A 25,203-nucleotide genomic window follows, 5' to 3' on the forward strand; every position below is an offset into this window, starting at 1 on the left:
TCCTGGCATGATAGAAACATTCTACCTCTGCACTGTGCAGTATTATAACCACTAGGCCCACGTGGCAATTGAGTACTTGAAATGTGGTTCTTGTCAGTGAGGAACTGAATGTTTAATTTTGTTTAACTGTAATTCAATTTAAATAGTGGCTGTAGTACTGGACAGTGGCGTTTTAAGTCTTAATATCTCTGAAGACTGGGACATGAAGGGATAGATGGCTCCTAGCTGAGAAAGGGGCATCTTTCCTGAGGCTTTGGGTCACAGGCAGAGATGTCTGTACTCAGACCTTTTCTAAGCGGTCAAGTCTGGTTCATGGAGCCCCAAGATTTGGGAATTCTCTGCTTCCCTTCCAAATTCCCACCTCCCATTATTCTCAGCCCTCATATCCACTCTCCCCTCTTCCTGAGGAACACACTGTGTCCACTCCTACATTTAGATTTGCCCTTTCATCTTCCGTCTGCTGAGAGCGAACTCCTACTCATCCTTCAAAACCCACTACATGCCCCACTTCTCCTGGGGATTAAATGAGGTCATGCACAGAAAATGCCTAGCACAAAGCCTACACTAATTAAACATGTGTTATGGTTACCATCATTGACAGGTAAGGAAGTTGAAGCTCAGCGAGATTAGATAACTTGTCAAAGGTCACGCAGCCAATGAGCAGTGGAGGAAGCTGGGAAGTCAGGTGTCTCCGTCTTGCTGTTCTCCTGCCTGAAAACCACTGAGAACAGGGCTTATTGGGTGGGCAGGGGAGGGGAGAGCCATTTGCTTGGACCTCACACTTGTGAAGAATTTCAAATTTAGATACTGGATGTTTTCTCCAAATGAGGTAGAGGTTGTGGAATGCATTTCTTGGTTAAAATGCGATGTCGGTAACTCTAATGTATTGTTTCTCCATTTAAATAAGTATATGGGGAACTTGCAGATGGAAGTGGGCGGGGTCTGTCTTGATTTCTGAGAAGCCTGGATGGTAACTCTCCTTGGCCGACACTCTTGAGCCCTGGTCTCACCTAGCCGCCTGGAGTTTTCTCGGTTTAGATCTGTTTCTCAGCCTGGAACTATTGCGATTGGGGGCTGGACAGTTCTTTCTAGTGGACGCTGCCCTGTGCATTGTGGGATATTTAGCAGCTTCCCTAGTCTCTGCTAACTAGATGCCAGTAACATCCACCTTTCCATCCCTCACCAGCGGTGCCAACCAAAAACGTCTCCAGGTGTTCCCCAATGTCCACTTGGGAAGGAGGCAAAATGTGCTCCTCCCTATCGAGAAACATGACTTAGGCCCCTGGCCTCATGCTTCCTAGTTCCCCCCATCCTTGCTCTGTCCCACCCAAGGACCTAGGAGAATGTGTTTCCTAGTTGTCCCTTGTTCCCAGATGGGATCAAGGAACCTGCCTTCACTTAGTGGCTCCCACCTCCTCTCAGGTGTCCTTACCCCCCCCCCCCCCCCCGAAAGGCCATCCTCTAGTGGACTTGGTATTCTGGGTGGCCCAGTGTCCCCAGAGTCACGATATGGACACAGTTGGTGATTCTCAAACTTTAGGGTACATCTGATTCAACTGAGGGGCTTGTTAAAATTTGCCTGAGCTACCCCTGGAGAGTCTAAAGTAGTGGGTGTCAGTGGGGACCTGGAATCTGCATTATCAGCAGCTTTCCACATGGCACACAGACACCCTGGAAGACCCATCTCCCCAGGAGTGCTCTGGGCCCAACAGGCTTCCTCCTGGTTAGAAATGTCACCCTCCCTATCTCCCTTCATCCCTCCAGCCCATTCCTGTCAGATCCCGCTCTGCTCTCCCCACGTAAGACCAGGTGTGGGGCGCTGTCTCCCACCTGACGAGCCATTTCTATGCTTTCTGGCAAGGACTAAACTTTTCCTTCCACTTTGCCAGCTGGCGATCACACTCAAGCCAAGAGTTGGTCTAGCATCTCTAAACCTTCTGAGAACTCTTGCCACATCCTTCCTGGGAGCCTGGACCCTCTGACCTCTCCTGCAGGGAGGACTGGGGTCCTGGGCCTGATTCCACAGAAAGTTTGTGGAAGTATTGGTCACCCCAGTGCTCACTACTGACCAACCCGAGGAGCCAGGGAGAGGAGCAGCTGGGCCAGGCCTGTGTGCGGGGCACAGCCGGTAGGTGGGGGCCGCCTGCTCAGGCCCAACCAGGCAAGGAGGCTGCTGAGGAGCAGCTGGTCCTGGCAGGAAGCCCATCCCGCATCTCTTGGCAGACAACACACTCTCTCCCCAACACCCCCTTCATGCCCTCCACACTCCAAGAGCCTTGGGTTTCTGCCTCCACCTGGTCGCTGATGCCGGCCAGGAACTGAGTTCAAACAAGCAGAGACTTGGGGACTGTGGAAACCAAGACTCGGGTCTCTGCAAATATTTCTCTTAGAAAAGCTGTCTGGGAGGAGAAAGGTATGCTCTGGAGTCAGAACCTACCGGGAATGCTGTAGCTTAGGAATCCTCTGCGCTTAGGAACAGTCATGACTGATAACTCATATCACAAAAACTGGGTGGGATGCTAAACCTCCAGTGTCCACGGGCTTGGGGTGGGTGGACCGGGCTCAGTTTGGACCCTGGGAAACTGGACTGCCCCCGAGAACCCCTGCCCCGTTCCCAAGACTCGTTGTCTCACCAGGACGTGGACGTCGTGCTTAACAGCTCTTCGGATATTTTCTTTGAAAAGGCTGGCACGCAGTTTTAATGTGAGATCTCTTGATTTTTCTGTTGCCACAAATGTTTCAGGAAAGTCTGCAGGCCAAGTAAACCTTCTGGAGGAGCTGGGCTGTGTGACCCTCAGCTCCCGGTGTGTGACCTCTGACCTATTTCAGTCCCTCCTCCTGGGGTGATGCTCTGGAAAGGTTCGAATGGCGAAGGAAATCTTCCAGGTGTGGCTCGATGGGAGGGGGACTGCTCAGTCGCCCTGAATGGTTGTTCTGGAAAGAATGTTAGGGTTCATCTGGTCCACATCCTACTAGTTTTACAGATGGAGAAACTAAGGCCCAGAGACATCAAGGGGCTTTCCTAAAATACATCCTTGGTGAGTGGCAAAGGGTGGGGACTAGAAGCAAGGTCACAATGAACCCAGTCCAGGAAGACCTCGTGGTGATGGTGGCGGGGACCGCTGTTGGTCAGCCCAGGGCCTGGCCACACGACTGCTCAATGGGGCTGGTTGGATGAACGTGGTAGGCTGAGTAATGGCCCGAAAACATCAGGTCCTAACCCTGACATCCATATATGTGACCTTACATGGAATAAGGGTCTTTGGGGGCGTGTGATTAAATTAAGAATCATAAAAATGGGGAGATTATCCTGGATTATCTGGATGGGCCCTATCTACCACCACAAGTGTCCTCATAAGAAGGAAACAGGGAGACTTGGTGACAAAAGACGCAGGCCAAGCAAGATGCTGCACTGCTGGCTTTGAAGATGGATGAAGGGGCCACAAGCCAACAAAGGCAAGGGATGAGGCTCTAGGAGATGGAAAAGGCAAGGAAACAAATTACTCTCTAAAGCCTCCAGACTTAAGACCTACAGAAATGTAAGAGAATAAATGTGTGTTTCAAGCCACCAAGCTTGTGATAATTTGCTACAGAAGCCATAGGAAAATGATACAAGGAGCGGACGGTGGCAGGGACAAGGAGAGAGCATGGTGGCAGGAGGGTTGATGGCCCCTGTCACATGTCCTAACGCATGGCCGACTACTGTCCCCCTGCTCACTACCCTCAAAGCCCACAGGCCTGCTTGCAGTTCCTTGAACAGCCCAACTCCTTCCTGCCCCAGGGCTTTTGCTCCTGCTGCACCCTCCGCCGGGCACGCCCTTCTCTGGATTTCACATGGTTCGTACCTTCCGGCCTCAGTAGAAACGTTGCCTCTTCAGAGAGGCATTCCATGACCCTCTAATCTAATGTTCTAGTCCACCCTAAGCCACTTTTCTCCAAATCACTGTCCTATTTCCTTCATAGCATGTATCATTAAAAGGACTGCTTGTGTCTTTTTGTTTAGTATTCATTTCTTGCCTATCATCTGACTCCATCATGGCAGAGGTTCATCAGTGGATTCCCAGTTCTGAGGACGGTATCTGGGGCAGAAGAGATGCTTCATAAATATTCGTTGAGTGAAAGATGGTGAGGAGCCCCGCTGGGTTACACACAATTTGGGCTGGGTGTGGGGGCTTATTCCATAGTTCTTCCCCAGAATAAGGAGCTGGGTGTCCACGTGATAAGATGGCAGGGCCTCTGATGGAAAGAGGGTATAAGAGTCATAACTCTAGAAATAGGACCTGTCTCCCCTACCCAGGAAAAGAGGGAGTGAGGAAGTCACTTGCATTCCAATGGTCAAGGTGAGAAGGAACAGTTGCACTGAGAGGCGGTGTGAAGGCCACAAGGTTGGATGCAATTTCTTAGCGGAAAAACGCCGCCAGAGTGATTCAAAGCTATGAGGCATGTCCAATGCATCACAGAGGAGACCCTCTAAGGCACCAGACCTGGAATCAATGCTGTCATTGGTCGGCCTAGGTCAGTTCTGCAGGGGATGGTACCTCAGGACCTCAGTTTCCCTTTTGGACTCTGAGAAAATATTCTGATGTCCTCAAGACACTTGATGGCTAGTGGTCAAGTGCACTGTGGCCAACAATGCCATCTCAGTAGAGCATGGGCTCGGAGTCAAGTCCCGGCTTTGTTGCTTGCTAGATGTGTGAGCTGGGGTAACTGCACCTCTATGAGCTTTGGTTTCGTATCGGGAAAACAGGGTGCTATGAGGAGGAATGAAGGAATTGCTTGATGTAGAGACCTCAGCCTGGGGCCAGGCCTGTCCGGAGTGCTCCCTAGAGGTTGAGCATAATGATGATAAAAATCAGGCCACTTGTGGCGACACAGATAGACCTTGAGGGCATTATGCTAAGTGAAATAAGTCAGATGAAGAAAGACAAATACCATATGATTTCACTTATATGTGAAATCTAAAACAACAAACAAAAGAAATACAAACTCATAGACCCAGAGAACAGATTTGGTGGTATCAGAGGGGAAGGGGGTAGAGGAGGAAGGACGAAATGGCTCAAGGGGATCAATTGTCTGGTGAGGGATGGTAACTAGTCTTACAGTGGTGAACATTGTACGTGTATACAATTAGCAAATTATAACGTACGCCTGAAATATAATCTGGTATACCAATTTTACCACAAAAAATCCCCCAAAACAAAACTCAGACTTGTCACGGAAGGAGGCCTCCTCCCCCCAGGTAAGCTGATTCTCTAGGGGTTGAAATTGACTTCTGTACCCCCAGCCACATTCTCTTGTCTGGCTTCTCTTTAACTCTGGACGCGCATTGTGAGATTTCTAGGTAGAACCACAATAGTGCTGTGTGACGTAGGGCAAGTTGCTTCACCTCTCTGAGCTTCAAGTCCCTCATCTATAAAAGGGGGTTAAAACCACACGTCCTACTTAGGGAGCCGGATTCACGCCAGGAGGTAATCTGTAAGTAACCGAGTACCCTGTAAGTGGAGAAGTTATCAGAGCGCAGGGCGAGGGTGACCGGCTGGTCCAGATGGATGCTGGACCAGGGACCTTGGCCTCTTTAGAACCCTCCTTCAGGGCAGCAAGCTGACAATCTGGATATCCTCTGACATGCAGCATTTTAAAGAGACTGCTCCCAAGTACAGAAGGTCCCGGGTGCCCCTGGATTTCACTCCCTTACACTCCCTCACATGCGCCACCACCTGCCAAGGCCACCTCCCCCCTGGGATGAAGGGATGAGGCTGTGTGTAAACTAAACATCACTTCTCCTCCCAGAGAAGGCCAGCACCCCCAAACAACAGAGCTAGGGATGCCCCATGAGGGGAAGAGATGAGGTGGAACAGGAACATAAGTCTGTGTCCAGGAGGAAAAAGGAAAAGAAGGAAGAGAATGAGGCCAAGAGAGCAGAATGTGAGGAGCACTGCTGAGAACCAGTGACGGCGCCAGCCTCTGCTCGGACCCCAGAAGTCACAGCCTAGTGAGTATGACCTGGATGTGGGGCTCTGCCTCACTGTCACCTGGTCATCCAGCATCCAGGATACCGGTTCTGCCCCCCACCCCAAAAAGCAGCCCGGATGAAGAGGCCCCTCGGGGGATAAGTAATTTCCAGGCAGCCATGTGCTCCGAGGGGTCTGCAACATCCAAGAACTGCCAGCCCTAGGAGGGACCCCAAAAACATTCTGTCTCTGGGCTTCCTCTTCCTGATTTGGGACACTTATTCTTAAGGAGGCACTTGTGTCAGCCACTAGGGAGGCAGTTTGGCAATTTGGGGGAGGCACTTTTGGTTGTTATGACGATGGCCAGAGGGCTCCTAGCGTCCCAGTGGGAGGGCAGTGGCACCTGAGGTGGTAGACATCCTGCAACACCAGGGACAAACCCAAACAAGGAAGAAGGGTCCCGATAGCCATGCAACCTTTGAACATCCACACATTAAACAACAACAACAACAAAAAAACCCAAATAACCACCACGCTTAAATTCTTAAGCCATAGATCCCAATTTGGTCTTCAATACAACTAAAGCTTTAAAATATACTGAATTTTCCATGCATGCCACTACTGCCAGTGAATCTAAGAAAGACAGGGCATGGTTCTATCGGGAGCTGTTCACCATTTCGGAAAATCACATCACCAAGGTGACGCCGCTGGTAGCATTTGAGTTGCCAAAACAACACACCTGTGCCAATCTGCACTGGACGCGGAGGTGTTTGCAGCAGTTCTGTGTGGAGGTGCAAACATCTGACCGTTCCAGCGAGGTCATGCCTGTGCACTGATGTGTACGTTACAGGCTCATTTATCATAAATTACTTTTATGCTCTCCTATATTTTATAGTTAGGACATCATACGGATTTTTAAAAATGCACAGTGTGGCTACATGCTCCATGAATTCGCTTCTGGTTAGTAAAAGGGGCATTTAAAACATATTTGGTAAAAAACGGGGAGGGGAGGGGCCGTGTCTTTGAGTCCAGCATGGGTGTGAGCCATTAAGCTTGGGGAACATGTGCTATTTTGGAATATTCCTCATCCTGAGAACCATTTACCTTAGTGGGTGTCGTGGAGCCCGGGGTCACTTCGTCCCAAATCTTACTTCCACCGAAAGAGTTTTTTTTTCTGCTGCTTTGGTCAAACAATTTACCACATGCAAGGATGACACAGGATCATCAGAGGGAGACCGTGATGGATGAGGGCGGGCTGAGAGCTCAGGTGTGGCCTCCCAAGTTGGAAAAATAGGTCTGACTACACATCAGACTGTCGTGCCCCTCCCTCATCTTCAGGACACAGAGGAGGCTTTGCTGAGATGGTGTTTGGAAGGAGGCTAAGGCCCGGCTGACACAAGGGCCCCCGTTAAAGTCCTTCCTGTTTGACACCTTGTGTAAGCCTGCTGTCCTGCCCCGGCTTTGGTGTCCTGTGCTGTTGGCTGGGAGAGAGGGTCACATGGGCTCCTTGGAGGGAGGACCCAGCTCCCAATAGTGGGAGGGACTTCTCCATGCCACACACAAGATCCAGAGTCTTGGGGCATTCTGATGCTCATGACCTCCTGCTCACACCGTGCCCTGCTCACAATCAGAACCAAGTGGAGAGAGCAGTAGGTACAGGCGGGGTTCCTCTGGCATGCAAGGTATGACAGCCCCCACTCAGTGTCTCTCTGCTCCTCGTGGGAGAGGCAGTGTGGAGGGTGAGGCAGGCATGCACAAGATAGGAGGCGTGGGCTGGAGGGCAGAGCATCAAAGGGCAGCCAATGACCCTTAGAGCCCCTCTGCCCAGGGGCTTCTGACAGAGTGTCACCTTCCTCTTTGGGGAGCTCTGGGGTCTTACTGGAATGGGCTCAGTTTTTGCCCAGGTGTGGGAAGGTGGGAAAACCCAGGATGCCACAGGTGGGCTGCCACAGACGGAGGGGCCCGCCAAAGGGCTATTTTGGGGCTGCCCCATCAGGAAGGAGGACTAAATCCCATGCAGTTCCCCAAACAAGCAGGCACACTCGCACCTACGACCTTGGCACCTGCCGTTCCCTTTGCCTGGAATGTTCCTGCTCTGTAAAGCTACAGGGCTCCCGAACCCCTTGCCCAGGGTCTTCTGTGTTGTCTTCCTGTGAGGCCTGCCCAGCCATTCTATCTAAAATCCCACCTGCCCGATACTCCCTAACCCTCCCAGCTCTGTTTATCTCCTTAGCAGGGATCACTAAGGAGACTGCATGTTTCGCATTTTTATCTTGTTTATCCTTCATCTTCCCTACCATACTGTGAACTCCCCATGGCCTGTATCATTTCTCTCAGAAGTCAGAGGACTTGTCTATTCCATTCATTGTTCTACCTCTAGTGCCGAGAACAGTGGCTGGCCTGTAGTAGGCCTTCAATGAATGGTTCTTAAATCAACGCAGGTGCCTGGAGAGATTCTTTAATCCAGGCCCCTGAGGGACCTCTTGGTGACCTCTAAATCCTCTTGGGACACACAGGGGTCCCTGGGGAGGGCGCTGGGAAAGTTTGGCCTAGATTTCTGGGGGCCCTGAGACCTGAGCCTCCGTCCATACAGGGGCGTAGATAAGAAAAGTCTGCCTACACCCACTGGGGGCCAGAGTGTCAGTGCTGGACCGAAGGTGAGAGTGGCAGGGGGCAGAGTGAAATTTCTCTCATATCTCTTGACCGCTATCTTCTGACCACCTGACTCAGCTGCCAATTTCTCCCCAGAGAAAGAGCTACCATCACCCACCATTGCCAGCTTTGCTCCCCACAGAATCAGAAAATGCCAACCTGGCAAACACAGAGGGTCTGCCACTGAATTCTTCAAGTTCTAGCCTTGGCTCTCACATAATCCGAGCAAGAGGGCTGTTTTGGGGAGTTGGGGCTCATTCTCTACCTGGATTCCATTCCCCTCTTTTAGAACTTTCCTTGCCCTTGACTGGCTGTCACAAGGAGAGAACAGGTCTAAGCTGAGGGACGCCCGGTACTCAGCTTTCCCTCTCTCTTTCCGGGGCGGCGACACCCATCCCACGCTTGAATCTGCCATGCACACGTGCCTCTCACTCTCTGGGCGACCTCAGGAAAGGCCCGTCCCCTTGGAGCCTCAGTTTTCTCACCCGTGAAATGTGGATGGCAGAAGTACCCACCCGATGGGGTTGCTGGACGATTACGTGGGATAAAGATTGGAAGACACGACGAATAGCTCTGGGGTTCATGGGAAGACATACATACTAGAAGGGATGCCCATTCTGCTCTTGCAGTTGCAATTTTAAGGGAAAGAGGCAAAGTGGGGGGGGTGAGTGGATGTGCTCCTGTAGATGTCAGAGACAGCTCAGGTGGCTTCTGGGCTGCGATGTTAAGTTGCAGGACATGTTCACATGCAAGATACATGTGTGCACACGTGTGTGCACACCTGTGGAGCTTACCTGTCCACCTGCACTTCTGCGTCTTGTGTCTCTGCCTTGGTGGGTCCGCCTCCATTGATCCCTCTGTCACCACTGGTGAGAAGGCTCAGCACAGGTTCTATCTCTTTGAGTAGTTCATTGCGCTCCTCACTGCCCGGGATGGCGACCCCGGGACTTTTCTTGGCAGGGTCCTGGCTCGGGGGCCTGGGAGCCAGGCCATTGGTGTGAGACAGCAAGCCAGGTTCCTGCCCATTGCTGTGGGCATGCTGTGGCCCATTGCCAGGACCTGTGGCCCCGTCCACTGCCAGTGGCTGCTCTTTGCAGGTTGACGACTGATGTGACAGATCAACGGCTGCGGTGGGGGGACCCAGGGGTCGTGTCACCCGGATGGTCTTGGGGGTCCCGTCCCCAGTGAAGGTGGTCTCCAGGTGCGTGGTGAAGCCCTCAGGGCCCCTCAGGATGAGGACCACGTGGGTCTCGGAGGCAATGCCCCTGAGCACCTCCAGGGCGCTGGCATAACTCAGGTCCACCAAGGGCTGGCCATTGACCGCAAGAATGATGTCTCCAGCCTGGATGAGGCCGCTCTGCTCCGCGGCACCCCCACGAATCAGGTCGGAGATGATCACGGGGGGCTTGCTCACCCGCTCCTTCACCAGGAATCCCAGGCCCCCCACTTTGCGCTTGAAAAGGCGGACCGAAATCACGTTGGGCTGGATTTGCTGAACACTGAACATGTGATTCTCCATGACGTCTAGTGTCCAAGGGTCTGAGGAAGATCTCAGGCTATGTCCAGCCAAGGCGACTTGACCAAGAGGCGCTCAGCTGCAGGCGGCGCTGAGAAGGAGCTGGGGCCTGGCGCTGCAGGGGTTGTGGGGCGTCTCGAGGGTGAGCTGCTCTTGGGCTTGATCTTGTCTGTCTTTGACGTCAACTTGGTGTCACCCACTCATTGTCGTTTGGCTGTCGGTGGCATGATTTCCTGCGTCTGCTTCCTTCCTTGTTCTTTAAGGACGTGATGGTTGATCGGGCAGACGTCAGAAGAAGCTGTGGGACGCGTCCCTAAGCAACAGGTCAGACGGACTGGAAGGAAAAGTGTCTGGTGGCTGTGTCTAGAGGTGACGCATGCTCTTGTGGACTATTCTTTGGGCACTGGCAGCCCATGAGATGCAGATTAGATCTGGGGCTTCCTGAGCTGAAGAAAAGGAACAAGGGAAGGGATGATGATAATTAAAAACGAGAGATTGGTGTGGTGTGCCCAACGCCACCTTCAAAACTAAGATGGGAAATGCAGCCAAATGAGAAGGCTAGCTATCAGATGATCTGAGTTCTGAAGACGACCTAGAAACAAAATCTTTCTTCCTGGAGGGGGATATCTTCCCAGGTAGCTGCAAATTGCCTGGGTTCATCTCCATGATCAAAGCCCTGGGGAAACCATGGACAGTCCCAGAAATCAGAAAGCAAGAACGATAAGGTCTTTCTTATTTCTTTCCCACTGCAAGAAGTCACCCCTCCAACTTGTCACATGGCCTTTGTCTCCCCATGTTTCACAAACACGCATCCATCCACAGGTCAGGAGCTTAGCCAGCACAGATCTCTGGGTTCTCCATTCCGGCCACTCTCAAAGGCCCCACAACAAGACTCCTGGAAGGCGAATGACGCCGCCATCCATGGAACTGCCTACAAAAGCTGTCCATTGGCCCTTAGGACCATTTTTGTAATTATTAGCTGTTCCAGGTTCAAAAGGATGGACTTGGCCACATTAAAAACCATTAAAACCAATCTGGGTATAATAAATACTAAAGACATGGGTCCACATGAAACTCTGGAAGACATATGTACTCCTCAGACCATCTGAAACCCTAATGGAGAAACATTAGGAAAAATGGACTGTGTACCCTGAGGTGAACATAAGCAGGTAGCAGGTGCTCAATGAGGATTTGTTGAACGAAGAAGAAAAAATCCCAAAAGACTAAACATAGTGGACACTAACTGAGCACGGACCCCCTCCTTTGATACACACCGTAACCCTTTAGAACATGAGAAGACCAAAGCTTGGGAAGGGTCAGTGACTTGTCCAAGGTCATGTACAGAATGAGGGCAGAGAGAGGATTGGAACTTAGGTTGGCCCCACTCTTGAGCCTGAGCTTCTAAACAAATACTCTAGTTTTTAAAAATGTATATTCTAGCTATTTTTGCAACTCCCACCAGCTCCCCTAGGCTCGGGGAAATGAGGTGTGGTTGGGGTACCAAAGGCCAACAGGGGGCCCAGCTGGACGCCTGTTGGGGGCCCAGGTGAGGTGTGTGCAATTGTGGTACACACACACAAGGCAGTAATGTGTGTCTTCTGCGTATGAGTTAGGGCAGGTGATCTGTAGTTGTAGGTGGAGTGGGGGGCACATGGGAGTAGCAGAGAACCCCTCCATCTCTTTCCTCATCCCCAGTTCCATCTCTATCTCTGCACCCCCTTCCGCAGGCATCTTCACCAGCACAGTGAGGGAGCTCCCATCTGCCACTACTAACGAAGTGACACTCCCTCGTTTCCCTTTTAGTGGCTTCCCAGGGTCACCCCAGGGCTGAGGCAGCTGACAAGCTCCCAATGTCTCTGAGAGCAGGAGATGGGTGCAGACACCCTCCATGAGAAGGAGGTGCCCCTTCCTGGATCCCCTGGGGGGGTGGTTAGCAAGTTCAGCCTCCCCCTTTTGCAGCTTGCCTTATGTAACTCTGCCAGTCTCGTGTGGGTGAGGGAATAATGACTACCCAGGCCCAGCCTGGGCTGCGTTCTCCATCTGGTGTTGCTGTGTGTGTGTGTGTGTGTTTCTGTGTATTCATGCATCGCCCTTGTGCTGTGTCATTTCTCTGCTGTGTGCGTGAGCGTGTGCGGCCCATGTGTTGACCAAGTATCTGTCAGCGTCTTTATGCTGGGGTTCTGGTTTGCAGAGAAAACCATCCAGAACCACTGTGCCCTTCCTCCCTGGGGAGAAGACTGGTCCACCCTGCTCCCCTTGCTTCCTTGACTCTCCCCAAACCTCATCTCTTCCCGGTACCAAACCCAGGCTGTTAGTTGTTTAGTTGGAGACAGACAGCTGGGACCTGCAGATCACTCTTGAGTGTCCAAGTTTGGCACTGAGCTGTGGTCTCTAATTAAAGAAGGGACTTGAAGGTGAGCTCTTGAAGAGATGAGGCCCCTAAGCTCTCTCTTTCCACACATTGGCTTGGGTCAGACCTTACCACATGACAGAGGCTGGGCTTGGTTTAAGAAAAAAGACGTAAAAGAATCCACGAACCTGCCCAGCCACTCTCAGCCTTGATTCTTTCTGAGCTGCTTTCGAAATTAGAGGGGGCTGTTAGCTGATGCTTAGGAAACTGGGGTATTGTTTCTCAGACTTTGGTCTAGAAAGGCAACTTGATCTTTGGAAGGAATTGGAATGAGGCTGGGCTTGGGAGAGGCAGAAATAGTCAGTGTCTGGAGAGAGAGAGAGAGAGAGGGAGAGAGAGAGAGAATATGCAAGCCCTGGGTCTAAGCGACTGGATTCTGAGCACTCACCATGGTCAATCCTAACCCTGATAATAACCCCACAACACTAGGCCTCCCTCCTTTTCCTCCCCAAAGCACAACCTCCTCAGTTGCCATACTTTTATTCTCACCCTGATCAGTGTCAGGTTTGATTATCCCCATTTTACAGATGAATAAGTTGTGCTGCTATAGGGAGAGCCACTTATCCCAGCTTGCAAATGTCTGGTGTCCAGCAGGCCCCTCAGTCCTGGGCCAACCAGGACAGCTGGCCACCCTCTGCCACAGGGAAGAGTTTTAAGGCCCTTTCCATGGGTTTCTAGGTGAATTCTTTATTTCCTCTGAACCTCAGTTTTCTCATCTGTAAAATGGGGTCATTAAGTAATTACCACCTCCCTGTGTAACTGGGGTATTAAATAAAACAATGAATGCAAGGTGCTCAGCAATGTCACAGGGCAAATGCTCAGAAAAAAAATGCTTTCCTGTTATTGTTATATAACATGTAATGATCCAGGCTTCCTGGCTTTTAATTCAGTGCACATTCTACTCCATCACAGGTCAGGGGTACTTCATGTGCGACCTAGAAGGGGGCCCTTTGCTTGAAACCACACTGAGGAATCTCTTGCTAGTCCCCATACGGGGCATTGATTATAACCCAGCCTCCGCCCTTTGGAGATGCGATTTTAAATAAATCACATGTGCATACACGCCAGATTACATACCATGGAAATAATACTTGGATACGGGCCTCATTCGAGTAGTTCCATGGTTTCCCTGTATTTCTTTCAGTTACCTTGCTGCGAGGAAATTAGCGGCTGACTTTCGGGGCTGACTGCCAGCGAGAAGGAGGGAGGCAAAATAGGGCAGCGTCTGCTGCTACCATCTCGCAGTGTGACCTTGGGCTGCATTTCTACAACCCGAGGATTGGTAGCAGCAGCAGGTTTTGAGCCATTGAGGGTTTACTGTGTGCTAAACACACTGCACAGGTGTCATATGAAGGAAGAGCTGTTTTTATCTCTACTTAACAGACAAAGTGACTAAAGTTCAGAGAATATGCCGAGGAGGCAGCCTTGGGTCTGAGTGATTCTGAGTACTCACCAGGGTCAAGCCTAATAACAATCCCAGAAAACCATGCCTCCTTCCTTTTCCTCCCCAGAGCACATCCTCCTCTACTGCCATAGTCTTCATCCGCACCCTGACCAAGGTCACATTCCATTGCCCCCATTTTACAGATGTGGAAATCAAGCTGCAGCAGCGAGACCTGCTTTTTCTGGTTTGACCATGGCTTTCCGTTTTTAGCACTGAAGGTCAGAGGACGTTAGGCATCAGAGACCGTTGGGGGGTCTACAGCGAGGCTGTCGAATAGGGCAGCCACTGACCACATATGGCCATTGGACTCCTGAGCTGTGGCTGGTTGCATTGAGATGTGTTACATGAATAAAATGCACATTGGGCTTCAAAGACTAGTAGGAAAAACAGAATATAAAATAGCTCGATCATCTTCCAGTATAGACACGGGTTGAACTGAGAATATTTTAGATATGTTGGGGTAAGCACAATCATTATGAAAATTCATTTTACCCATTGCTTTTCACTATTTGAATGCAACCACTATACAGCTAAAGGTCACATTGGTGGCTTACATTGTATTGTCATTGGGCAGTGCAGGTCTGGAGTCTGACTCTAAAGTCAGCTCTTGGACCAAGGCTCTTTCCTGTATCCCACTGTCCCTTAGGTCCCTTCAAGAAGCTACTGATAACTTAGCTAGGCAAAAGACACTTCTTTCTAAAGAAACCAGAAAAATGACCTAGAGGGTGAGCAAACATCTCACAATTTTTGGAGGTTTGAGGTTGACCGCTTGGAATAAGCCTGATGGGAGTAGAATGGTGGAGAGTAAATCCACCTAGAACCCTGTGAAGACAGGTGACAGTAGGGTGTCACCTGGGCTAACAGTCCAGTAACAAACATCCTGCTGCCAGAGCGTCATTTGAAAGCTAAACCATCTGTGCAATGAATGTTTCCTTAAAAAGAATAAGGCAGATCCCTATTTACAGGTAGGAAATGATATACCTTTAGGTGAAAAAAGAAAGGCACAAACGTGTAAAGCCTGCACGCATAAATGCAAAGAACCTTCTGGAAGAATGAATATTGCTGGTTGTTTCTTACGAGGAATACTGGATGTCAGAAGTAGGAGGAAGCACTATCTTTTTTTCCTATTTGAATACCATTTAAATTATTTTTAGCACATGTGTATTACCTTTTAAATGAACAATATTAGAAAACAACACCCAGCCTGTGAACACCCAAGTGTTTTCAGTTTGCGCACCCACAGTATCTCTGATGGAGTTACAGCCCTGGCTCCTATCTCCCTTCAATCTCACTTAAAAACAAATTCAAGTCCTCCATGTCTAAAAGAATCAAAACAAAATACTGCCACCCCTGATGCAAACAAAAGACCAAAACCATAACCCAACTGCACTTTAAAAAAAACCTAAAACACACACAACAAAACAACGAACTTTCTTACATGTCCTGAACAGCTAATTTGTAGTCTTTTCCCCAGAGAGAACACCAGTGGGAATCAAGCTGACATGTTTTCTCCCACGCCAGCAAAGCATAGCTACAAACCGGCCAACCTCTGCAACGCAGGGGGTAAGTTGGCATTCTGGGGCTTGGGGATCCCAGAGACAAGAGCACCCTGGTTCCGTGGGGTCTCCCCAGCCACGTCATTTCCCGTTTCATGGCTACATTTTGCCTGTGATGACTTTGATCTTCCCAGATCTAACATCCATACCTCATGGGCAGGAACGGGCACGAGTTAGGGGCGTGAGGATTAAGGATTAAAGCTTGACAGTATATCCTGTCGCTGAGGGTTTGGGAAACCCACGTTCTCTTACATTGCCACTTTGTACCATCTCTTTGGCGGTTTGACAATATCTACCCCCAAATTTAAAACACACAAATCTTTGGCCTGGCCATTCAAGTTTTAGGACTTTCTCCTGCAGATAAACTGGAAGGAACACCCTTAAACTTATACGAGTACACACGACTCTTCCTTGCAGTGTTGCTCAGAAAATCAAGAGATTGGGAAAATCTCTTGTCGTAGGGGAGTAGCACATCCACACAATGGAATCCTATGCGGGTATTAAGTAAGGGGGGATTAGATCTCAAAGGATCAATGAAGAATCATCTTCAAGACACATTACCGAATTTAAAAAGCAAGGTGAAGAACACTGAGAGAGAAATATATTTTTATATTCACCCTCTATAATTTATCCATACTTCCACAGAAGCGTGGAGATGCTTTGAACATCTCTGGGAAAACATTCCAAGATACTGGCACCCGGGGTTGCTTCTGGGAAAGGGGTCTGAGTGGCTAGGCGTTGGATGGGAGGAAGGCGTCCTTTTTATTGTATATTCTTTTTGTGTGTTGTATATTTGGAACACCAAAAGAGCAGAATTTGGTATGTTGAAGCATGGAACTCAAGAAAGGCAGCCACAAACGCAAGCCCAAATACTTGGTGGTGAGTCAACACCCCTGAGGTAGGGTGGGGCGGTTCATGGGTCAGAGCTACAGGGCCGGCTTCTCTATGTTGGATCTGGGGAATTATGGAGCCTTCGTTTCATCTTCATTTTGCAAAGCTCATTTTTATGAGCTAGTTCAGCCTGCTATAGAGCACGATATCCACCACATAGATAGAAAATTCCAGGGTTTGGAACTAAGATTCTTCCATTTCTTCCATCTACAGACCCCTCAGTGGCACAAAAATCCCCAGAGATGTACCCCTCTCTCCACCCTTGCCAGAAATACCCCATCACCGGAAGTGCAAGTAGGGGCTATAAGGCATGGGCCTTGGAGCCAGAAAGACAGGGTTTGTGACTCACCTGTACCACCTATTAGTTTCAGATCCCTTATCTTTAATATGGGAACAATAAGTTACACAGGATAATTAAATGGGAATGCATTTGGTGGGATAATGCATGGCCACAGTTAACTACCCTGTTTTACTGAAAATAAGACCTAGCCAGACAATCAGCACTAATGAGTCTTTTGGAGCAAAAATTAATATAAGATCCGGTCTTATGTTATATAAGACCGGATCTTATATAAGACCTGGTCTTATATATAGTAAACTAAGACCAGGTCTCATATTAATTTTTGCTCCAAAAGATGCATTAGAGCTGATTGTCTGGCTAGGTCTATTCTCAGGGAAAACCAGTATGATTTTGAGAGTCAATTTAGATTATACCTCAGGGAAAAATGAAGCATTTCAGGCCAGATACGCACACATAATCATGGTCAAGAGGATGGCCTTATTACTATAGAAAGGAAAGATATCACCAGTGGTCTCTGAAGTGTTCCTGAAGAACCATTAAAAAATAAAATAAAAAGACAGAGCATATTTTCTACCCCCAATAAATCTTAACCTTTTTTACTTTCTTTTTGTTCTTCTCCTTTTCTCTCCTTCCCTTATTTTCTCTCTTCCTTTTCTTTCATCCACGTCATCCATTTATTTATTAACTCTTACATAGCTCCTCCCTGGGTCAGAGAAGAACTCGGCACTGAGAATACAAGGATGGACAAGAGAGGGACCACATCCCTGCCCTCAGAGCTCACAACCTGGGGGCAGAGCGGGTAGAGAGAGATATTAGCAACAAGTATAGTGAGTAGAACAAAATGGAAATACAGCATGCTAATGGCAGCATGGACAGGACAGCTAACATAGCCTGGGTGGTTGTGGTCAGGGAAGGCTTTCTGGAGGAAGAGTTGGCCAGATGAAGGAGTGGGTGGTGGGAGGGAGGAGTGGAAGAGAGAAGGTACTGAAGGGGGAGGGAGCATGTATTAATATTTGAGGCATTGGACAAAGTCCCCTGTGGCAGGAGAAGAAAGTCAATGTCCTATAAAGCTGGAGAGGTCTACGGGAGCTGGGTCATGAGAGTCAAGTGAAGGATTTTGGACTTTATTCTTAGGGTGATGGAAAGAATTGGGGGGTTTTGAGAAAAGAAGTTCCTTGGTCAGATTTGTATCTCGTAAAGATTGCTCTGGCTGCTGGATGGAGAATAGATGGGAAAGGCGAGGCTTTTCTAGCTACCATGTTTCCCTGAAAATAAAGAAGAAGACCTCACCGGACAATCAGCTCTCATGCATCTTTTAGAGCAAAAATTAATATAAGACCCAGTATTATGTTATATTATATTATATTATATTATACCCGGTCTTATAGTAAAATAAGGCTGGGTCTTATATTAATTTTTGCTCCAAAAGATACATTAGTGCTGATCATCTGACGAGGTCTTATTTTTGGGGAAATGCGGTATGAGAAGTCCACTTAGAAGGCTGCTGGCCAAAGACGAGAGATGATGCTGGTGAGGGTTAGGGTACTGAAAGGAAGAAGGGAAGTCGGTAGATGGAAGCGATATTTAGGAGGTGGAGTCAACAAGAGTTGGTGACTGATTGGATGGAGAGGGTAAGAGAGGCGGTGCTTTCCACAGTGGCTTTCCAGCTTCTGGCTTCCACAAAGAGACAAACTGTGAGGGTGGGTAAACAGGGGGTGAAAGAAAAGATAAGAAGAAAGGAAACTCATCTGATAGAATTATCTTTCCTGAGTAATTAACTTAACTGTGGTCTAACATATAGCAAGCGTCAACATTTCTTTATGTCATTATTTCTTTCTACAATTTTGAGAACTAAGAGGGGATCATGGAAAATACCCTTGATTGGACTTATTTCCCAGCTGTGCCACATACTGGTCATTTACTCTTGGGAAAGTCATTTAACATTTTGAATCTCAATTTCCTTCTGTGAAACTGAAAAAGTAAAAACAACTACTTCCCAGGGTTTTTGTGAACATTACGTAAGATGGATGCTGTGAAGAACACTTCTTTGTAAACTGTAAATGTCAACTGTCGTGGTAATGTTCAGTCTTTATTTTTAGGAGGACATCAAGAACAGCACCTTCCAAATTACAGCTTTGTATTAAATTGACACTCAACCAAGTTTCTTCTCTCACGCCTGGCATCCTTGGGTGCCCCCAGTGCAGGGAAGCTGGGTCAAGAGGGAGGCAAAAGGTGCTCATGGAAGGAAAAAGAAGAATGGTTATTGGAAAGGAGCAGTGATAATATCTGTTCCCTTAACTTGCAAATTCTCTGTAAATAGATCACAGAATCCACATAGGCCTGACTCAGTTGCAAATGAATATCAGAAAAGGGAGAACATATTACATAGAAAAACGCAAGCTCCAATGGCAGGAATAACTCCACCTATGTCAGATATATCAGTAATAACAATAAATATAAGTGGTTAAACTTGAGTAAACGATCAAGATTCTCAGTTTGGATAAATGCATTTGCAGTTGCCATAGGTCAGCATATGTTAGCACCTAGTAAGTACAAAATGAATATTTACTGAATAAATGATCAGCTACCCACAGCAATATCTTTTATTGAATTGTATTAGCTTGAACTATGTGAAATCAGCAGTTCGGCAGATGATCAAATTCACCAGTCTCCTACAGTTCGACCTAATATTTTGAACATCTTTATATGCAAGCGCATTAGTCAATTATCTAATTTCATTCTTACAACAACCCTATGACAGACGTGATATTACTATTCCTACTTAATAGAGGTTGAAACTGAGGCTCAAAGATGGTAATTAAGCCGTAGATATTTATCCAGCTGGTGTCAATGAGGGGGATTCAAACCAAGTTTGTCGGAACTCAAACCTTTGCTTTTGTTAAAAATCTTCCTAAACGGTAAATTTAGTAATAGTTTTCACTCTCAGATTTTTAAGTAGATAATCATATAACCCATACATAATGACAGCTCAAAGTCTTTGCTTTTATCCCTTCAAAGTACGACTGTGAATTTTTATTTCAGTTGGCCTGATCACCACCTATGATTTTTGTCACTGAAGTTGAATGTGATCCTAGGGGTTTTCTATTCCAATGGTTCATGATATGGAGTCTATGGACCCCCAACAGGGCTCAGGGGTGCCTGAAAATCCTGGAATCGGGCACAAAAAGTACCCATGGAGAGACAAACCATAGCATTAATATGGCTTTCCACGCACTTCATGAGCCATGAAGCAAGAAGAGTGGAAGTTACTCAGTCAAGTTTTACAGATAAGGAGTTTGAGGTTCATAGATGGGGAAGGATTTGCTGAAGGTCCTCAGAGATGGAGTCAGAACTAGGATTCTGGTCTCTTGCATGATTTCTTCTCAAACTCAGGTGACATGCTCATGTTTCATTGGCTGCCCCATGAAATTAGGATATTTACTCAGGGTCTGACATTCGACAGTAATGCTAAACTCAGGATGTGAGCTGTAGCTTTTTCAGTAGGTGCCCTTTCTATCTAGTTATACTGTTTCTTGATTATTTCAAATAAGCCCAAGGCGTCAAGTTACTTCCTCAGCCCTTCCTTCCTGGTGAACCACCTCCAATTATTATCTGTCTCTCTAGGATTGATAACAGAGGGTCTGAGAATACTATGACAGGGGGAGGGAGGGGGCAAAGTGTCACAAAGTTGTGCACACAATTCCAGGATTTTCCAGTATCTGTCGGGATCCACAGACCCCATACTAGTTGCTTATCAGGATAAAGGTTTAAAAGATCAATTTCATAATTAGGATGAAAAGCTGAGTACATTTGCCTAGTATTGCTGAAGGAAGCCATAAGTGACAATGTCGTTTTTAAAATTAAAAAAATCAAAGAAGGATCATAGCATGAGAGATCCCTGCCACAACTCCTTCATTTATTCAGCTTTTGAGCAACTACTTTGTTCCAAAAGCGGGTCATCCTAAAGAACTATTAGGCTGTATGCTCCTTGATGACGAAGACCATGGTTCCTTGGTTTGCGGTTGTACCCTCAGTACAGCAAAGTGCTAGGCACACAGTAGGTGCTCAATAAATCAGAGTCTCAATCGCCAAGTCTACAATGCCACAGTTAGAGCACCATCCCAGAGGGTGGCGCCATGCAGGAAGGCAGGGCTGGTATCAGTTCCCTTCCTGCCAAGCGGTGGCAGGGAAGTGATAACATGGCCCATTACAGATGAAATAATGAATGACGGAGTCTTCACATACTTGGGTAACAACAACTCGGATTCAGAATAAAGAGAGCGAAAGAGGGTGTCGCAACGGAATTTGTAAAATGACCCATGATGGACGTGGTCTAATACCTTGTTACACCATGTGGCTCATGGACCAGCAGGCATCCCTGAGAGTTGCTTACAAATGCAGAGTCTCAGGCCCCACTCCAAACCTATGCATCAGACTCTGCATTTTATGAAGATCCCGAGGTGATCGGTGTGTGTATTAATTATAGTTCGAGAAACCACTCTGCCTCGAATGCCTGCGTTACTTTTTTGCAGTCCCACGATCCTTCAAGTAGAACACTTCAGTCTAGGGAGTGTAATAATATTTAGGTTGCATCGTGCAAAATTGCGGATATTCAACTATTTTGTGACTTACAAAAATGGCAATTTCAAATGAAATTTCAGTTTCAACCCAAACTATAAACTGTTCTGCCCAAAAGTGCTTCAGACCCAAGTTATCGCTTGTTTCCAAAAGGCTCTGGTCAGGTTCGGCAAACACCCATAGGCATACAGATGACTTTTATTTGGTTAACACAGTTAAAAACTAGAAGTGTCACATGAAATACAAGTTTCTGGTGTTCTTGGAACATTGGAAGGTGTTGGGTCTGCCTTCCTGAATGTCAGGGCCCCATATGATAGGGCATGAGCTCGCCCATTCCCCCGGGACGCCCAGGTGAACCCTCTCACTCATCTGTTTCTTGCCAGAACCCTGTGGGTATTTATCTGATTGTGGGGCCACTGCTAGATAAAGGGAATCTTTAAAGGGAAGCAAGGATGGTCATCTTTAGAAGATGTGCAATAAAGGGACAGATGTGCTCAGTGATTTGGGTCCTGTCATACGAAGGTCTGACAATTAAGTTCGCGAACTTGTCACAACGCTGTGGCTAACCTGTTTTGACATCAGAGGGATTATTCATTATGAGTTTGTACCAACTGCACAAACAGTGAATCAAGTTTACTATTTGGAAGTGCTGGAAAGGCTGCGTGAAAAACTTAGACGACCTGAACTTTTCGCCAACAATTCATGGCTCTTGCATCACCACAATGCACCAGCTCACAGGGCACTGTCTGTGAGGGGGTTTTTAGCCAGTAAACAAGTAACTGTATTGGAAAACCCTCCCTACTCACCTGATCTGGCCCCCAAGGACTTCTTTCTTTACTCGAAGATAAAGGAAATATTGAAAGGAAGACATTTAGATGACATTTAGGACATCAAGGGTAATACGACAACAGCTCTGATGGCCATTCCAGAAAGAGTTCCAAAATGGCTTTGAAGGGTGGACTAGGCACTGGCATCAGTGCATACCTTCCCAAGGGGAGGACTTCGAAGGTGACCGTAGTGATATTCAGCAATGAGGTAAGTAGCACTTTTTCTAGGATGCGTTAGCGAACTTAATTGTCTGGCCTCATAGGTGCCCCGGTTGATCCAGGTGCCCACCTTCCTGAGAGCTCCCTGCATCTGTCCTAGCTTGTGTCCTGGGGCTCATGCTCGTCCTGCCCTCATTTCCCCTGGGGTAAATCTGCTGAGAATGGTACAGCCTTTCACACCTTAGTCATCCTTCACTCCATATCCGCTTCTTCTCTCACCTCAGTGTGTTTACAGAAACCCTTCCTCGAGTGACACCTTTCTCTCTAAACAGAGCTTTTTCTTTTGATATCAAACCAGTCTGCACCTACTCATTCCAACAATAGCTGAATGGAAACCAGCCTCCTCCCTCTTTCCAGAGGGAGCACACAGTCCCACATCCCACATGTTGTGCTTAGTGCCTGTGCCTCGGGGTAATTACCCAAACTGGCTGGGCCTTTCATTCTCGGCTCATCAGTGTTCCTGCTTTGCCTCTAGGAGACAGCCCTTCCGTGGCACTGAGTGACCTACTCCCATCTGATTCAGCCTTACCTAACAGAGCTCTGCAAATTGCCCCTGAAGTAACATCACAGAGGTGGGAAGGAAGGCTTCTGAGGGAATGTCATGGTTAAGATGGTAGGTCCCGGGTTCAAATCCTGACTCTGCCATTTACCGACTGTGTGGCTTTGGGAAGACATGTAGCATCTCGGTGCTTGTATTTCCTCATCTGTAAAATTGTGACTAATAACAGTATCCACTTTGCGGGGCTCTTGTGAGGATTACATGAAATAGTGTCATATTTCCCCCATTGGTTTTTTTAGGTACCTTCGTTTCTTTGTGTCATATCTGTGTCTCACTGGTGCAATTATTTATTTACAATTTCCCCTTCAAGTTGACTCACTTTGTACCTTGAATACTTATTATAACCTCATTGTAAGGAATGATAATATCTATGAAATCATAGCACGAAGGTTCTATTATCTATCAAAACAAATGTTTAATGAGTAAATTTTAAAAAAGGATACCAACTCATTGCCATCACGAGTAAACATTTAACAAACTCAAATTGAGGGACATTCTACGAAACAACTGACTAGTAATCTTTGAAAGTGTCAGACCCATGAGAGGCAAGGAGAGATTCACAAACTGTCACATATTGGAAGAGACTAAGGAGAAATAAGCACTAAAAGTGGTGTGGGATCCTGGATAAGACCCTGGAACAGAAAGTTCATTAATGGAAAGAGTGATGAAATTCAAATAAGGTCTGTAGTTTAGTTAATAATATACATAGTATGTCATTGTCAATCTCCTGTTATTGGTAATTATACTATGGCTATGAATTATGCTTACATTAGGGGATGCGCAAAAAGGGGTATAAAGGAACTTGTTGCACTGTTTTGCAACTTCTCTCTAAGTCTGAAATTACTGCAAAATAAAACGGTTTTTAAATGGGAACCAATGAAGCAGTCTTTCGCTTTTGCCCCCTCCCTTAGGCACCTGGCAAGCACTCATTAGCTTTTGTCTCTCTGGATTTGCCTGTTCCAGGTATTTCATACAAATGGAACCCTACACAACATGGCCTTTTGCGCCTGGTTTCTTTCACACAGTACAATGTCTTCCAGGCTCATCCATGTTGTAGCATGGGTCAGAACTGCATTCCTTTTTCTGGCGGAATACTATTCCATTGTATGGATAGCCCACATTTTGTTTATCCATCCATCTGGTGATGGACATTTGGGTTGTTTCCACCTTTCGACTATAGTGAATAGTACTGCTGGGAACACACATGGACAAGTTTTTGTTTAAACACTTGTGTTCAATTCTTAATGGGTAGGGAATTTCCTATTAGGGTGATGGAAATGTTTTGGAACTAGATAGAGATGATGGTTGTAAAACATTGTGGGTGTACTAAATGAATGCTACGCTTTAAAATAACAAATTTTATGTTATGCAAATTTGACCTCAAAAAAAGAAAATGGGTGTCACCCGTGGAGGGTCTACCACATTTTGGAAAACCTGTGCTTATGTGAGCCCAGCACTTAACACTGTACCACGCCCTTAGCAAGTGTGAAAAGGATGTTGGCTTGTGTCATTATCGTGACTCCCAGCTCCCACTCCCGTGTTCTTTCTACAACATCATGCTGCTTTCACCAAGCAAGTTCCTCCTAGTTTAATCTACTAGTCTCCTTGAAGGTCAGCAATACAAGTCTAGGGTCCCTGGGAAACCACCACTAGGACGCCTTGCTTTGCCATCCAAGAACTTCTCCTTTCACAAGACATGTGCCCGCCTAACATGACACAGCTGGCCATTGCCCCGAGATCTGTGCTCAGAACAACACAGAGTGGACATTTAAAACAGACACTATGCTGATTACTTGTTGATGGAATACCAACTCTATTTCAGTAGCTTATTCAAAAAGCCTTACCTGCTCAATAGACTGAGCGCTAAATTTATTTATCCTACAATTTGCTGGTTAAGTCGCAATGCCTCAGCAACAGTTTATTTTTTATTTTTGTATTTTTTATAGTTTTATTTTATTTTACTTTTACATCCCTCACACCGTGAACCCCCCTCCCCCCATCCACCACCACCCCGACCTCACACCGAGCCATCACATTATACACATAAAATTATAGTTGGCATTCATTAATGTCCAGCCTCTGGTGTACAATGCCATGACCAGGCATCCACAGCATCCCTGAGGTGGTCTCCCAAACAGGACACATGTCCATCGGACACCCAACAAAATCCCCAAACACTATTGAATAAGTTCCCCAAAGTAATTCTCAAAAAACCCTGAGGCCATCCTGTGGTCACCAGCTGCCCCCCAATCCCTTCCCCCTCCCCCCCGCCCATCTAACAACTCTCGGTTTTTTGTGT

The 25,203-nt window shown here is 47.4% G+C and overlaps 1 protein-coding gene across 5 annotated transcripts in view; it reads right to left on the reverse strand.

Annotated features, from left to right (window-relative positions):
• The window catches only part of NOS1 (nitric oxide synthase 1), a gene marked incomplete at its 3' end in the record, with an annotated part of 105,868 nt that overhangs the window by 71,129 nt on the left and 9,536 nt on the right, over positions 1 to 25,203 (reverse strand). For all 5 annotated transcript variants that reach the window (XM_081037071.1, XM_081037070.1, XM_081037072.1 and 2 more), the window contains exon 2: positions 9,398 to 10,565. In XM_081037071.1, coding sequence (XP_080893197.1) covers positions 9,398 to 10,122 — 725 coding nt within the window. In that variant the 5' untranslated portion in view covers positions 10,123 to 10,565. The remainder of the gene's footprint in view (positions 1 to 9,397; positions 10,566 to 25,203) is intronic.

Source organism: Rhinolophus hipposideros (assembly GCF_964194185.1).
Source record: "Rhinolophus hipposideros genome assembly, chromosome: 24".
In the NCBI taxonomy this organism is placed as follows: domain Eukaryota; kingdom Metazoa; phylum Chordata; class Mammalia; order Chiroptera; family Rhinolophidae; genus Rhinolophus; species Rhinolophus hipposideros.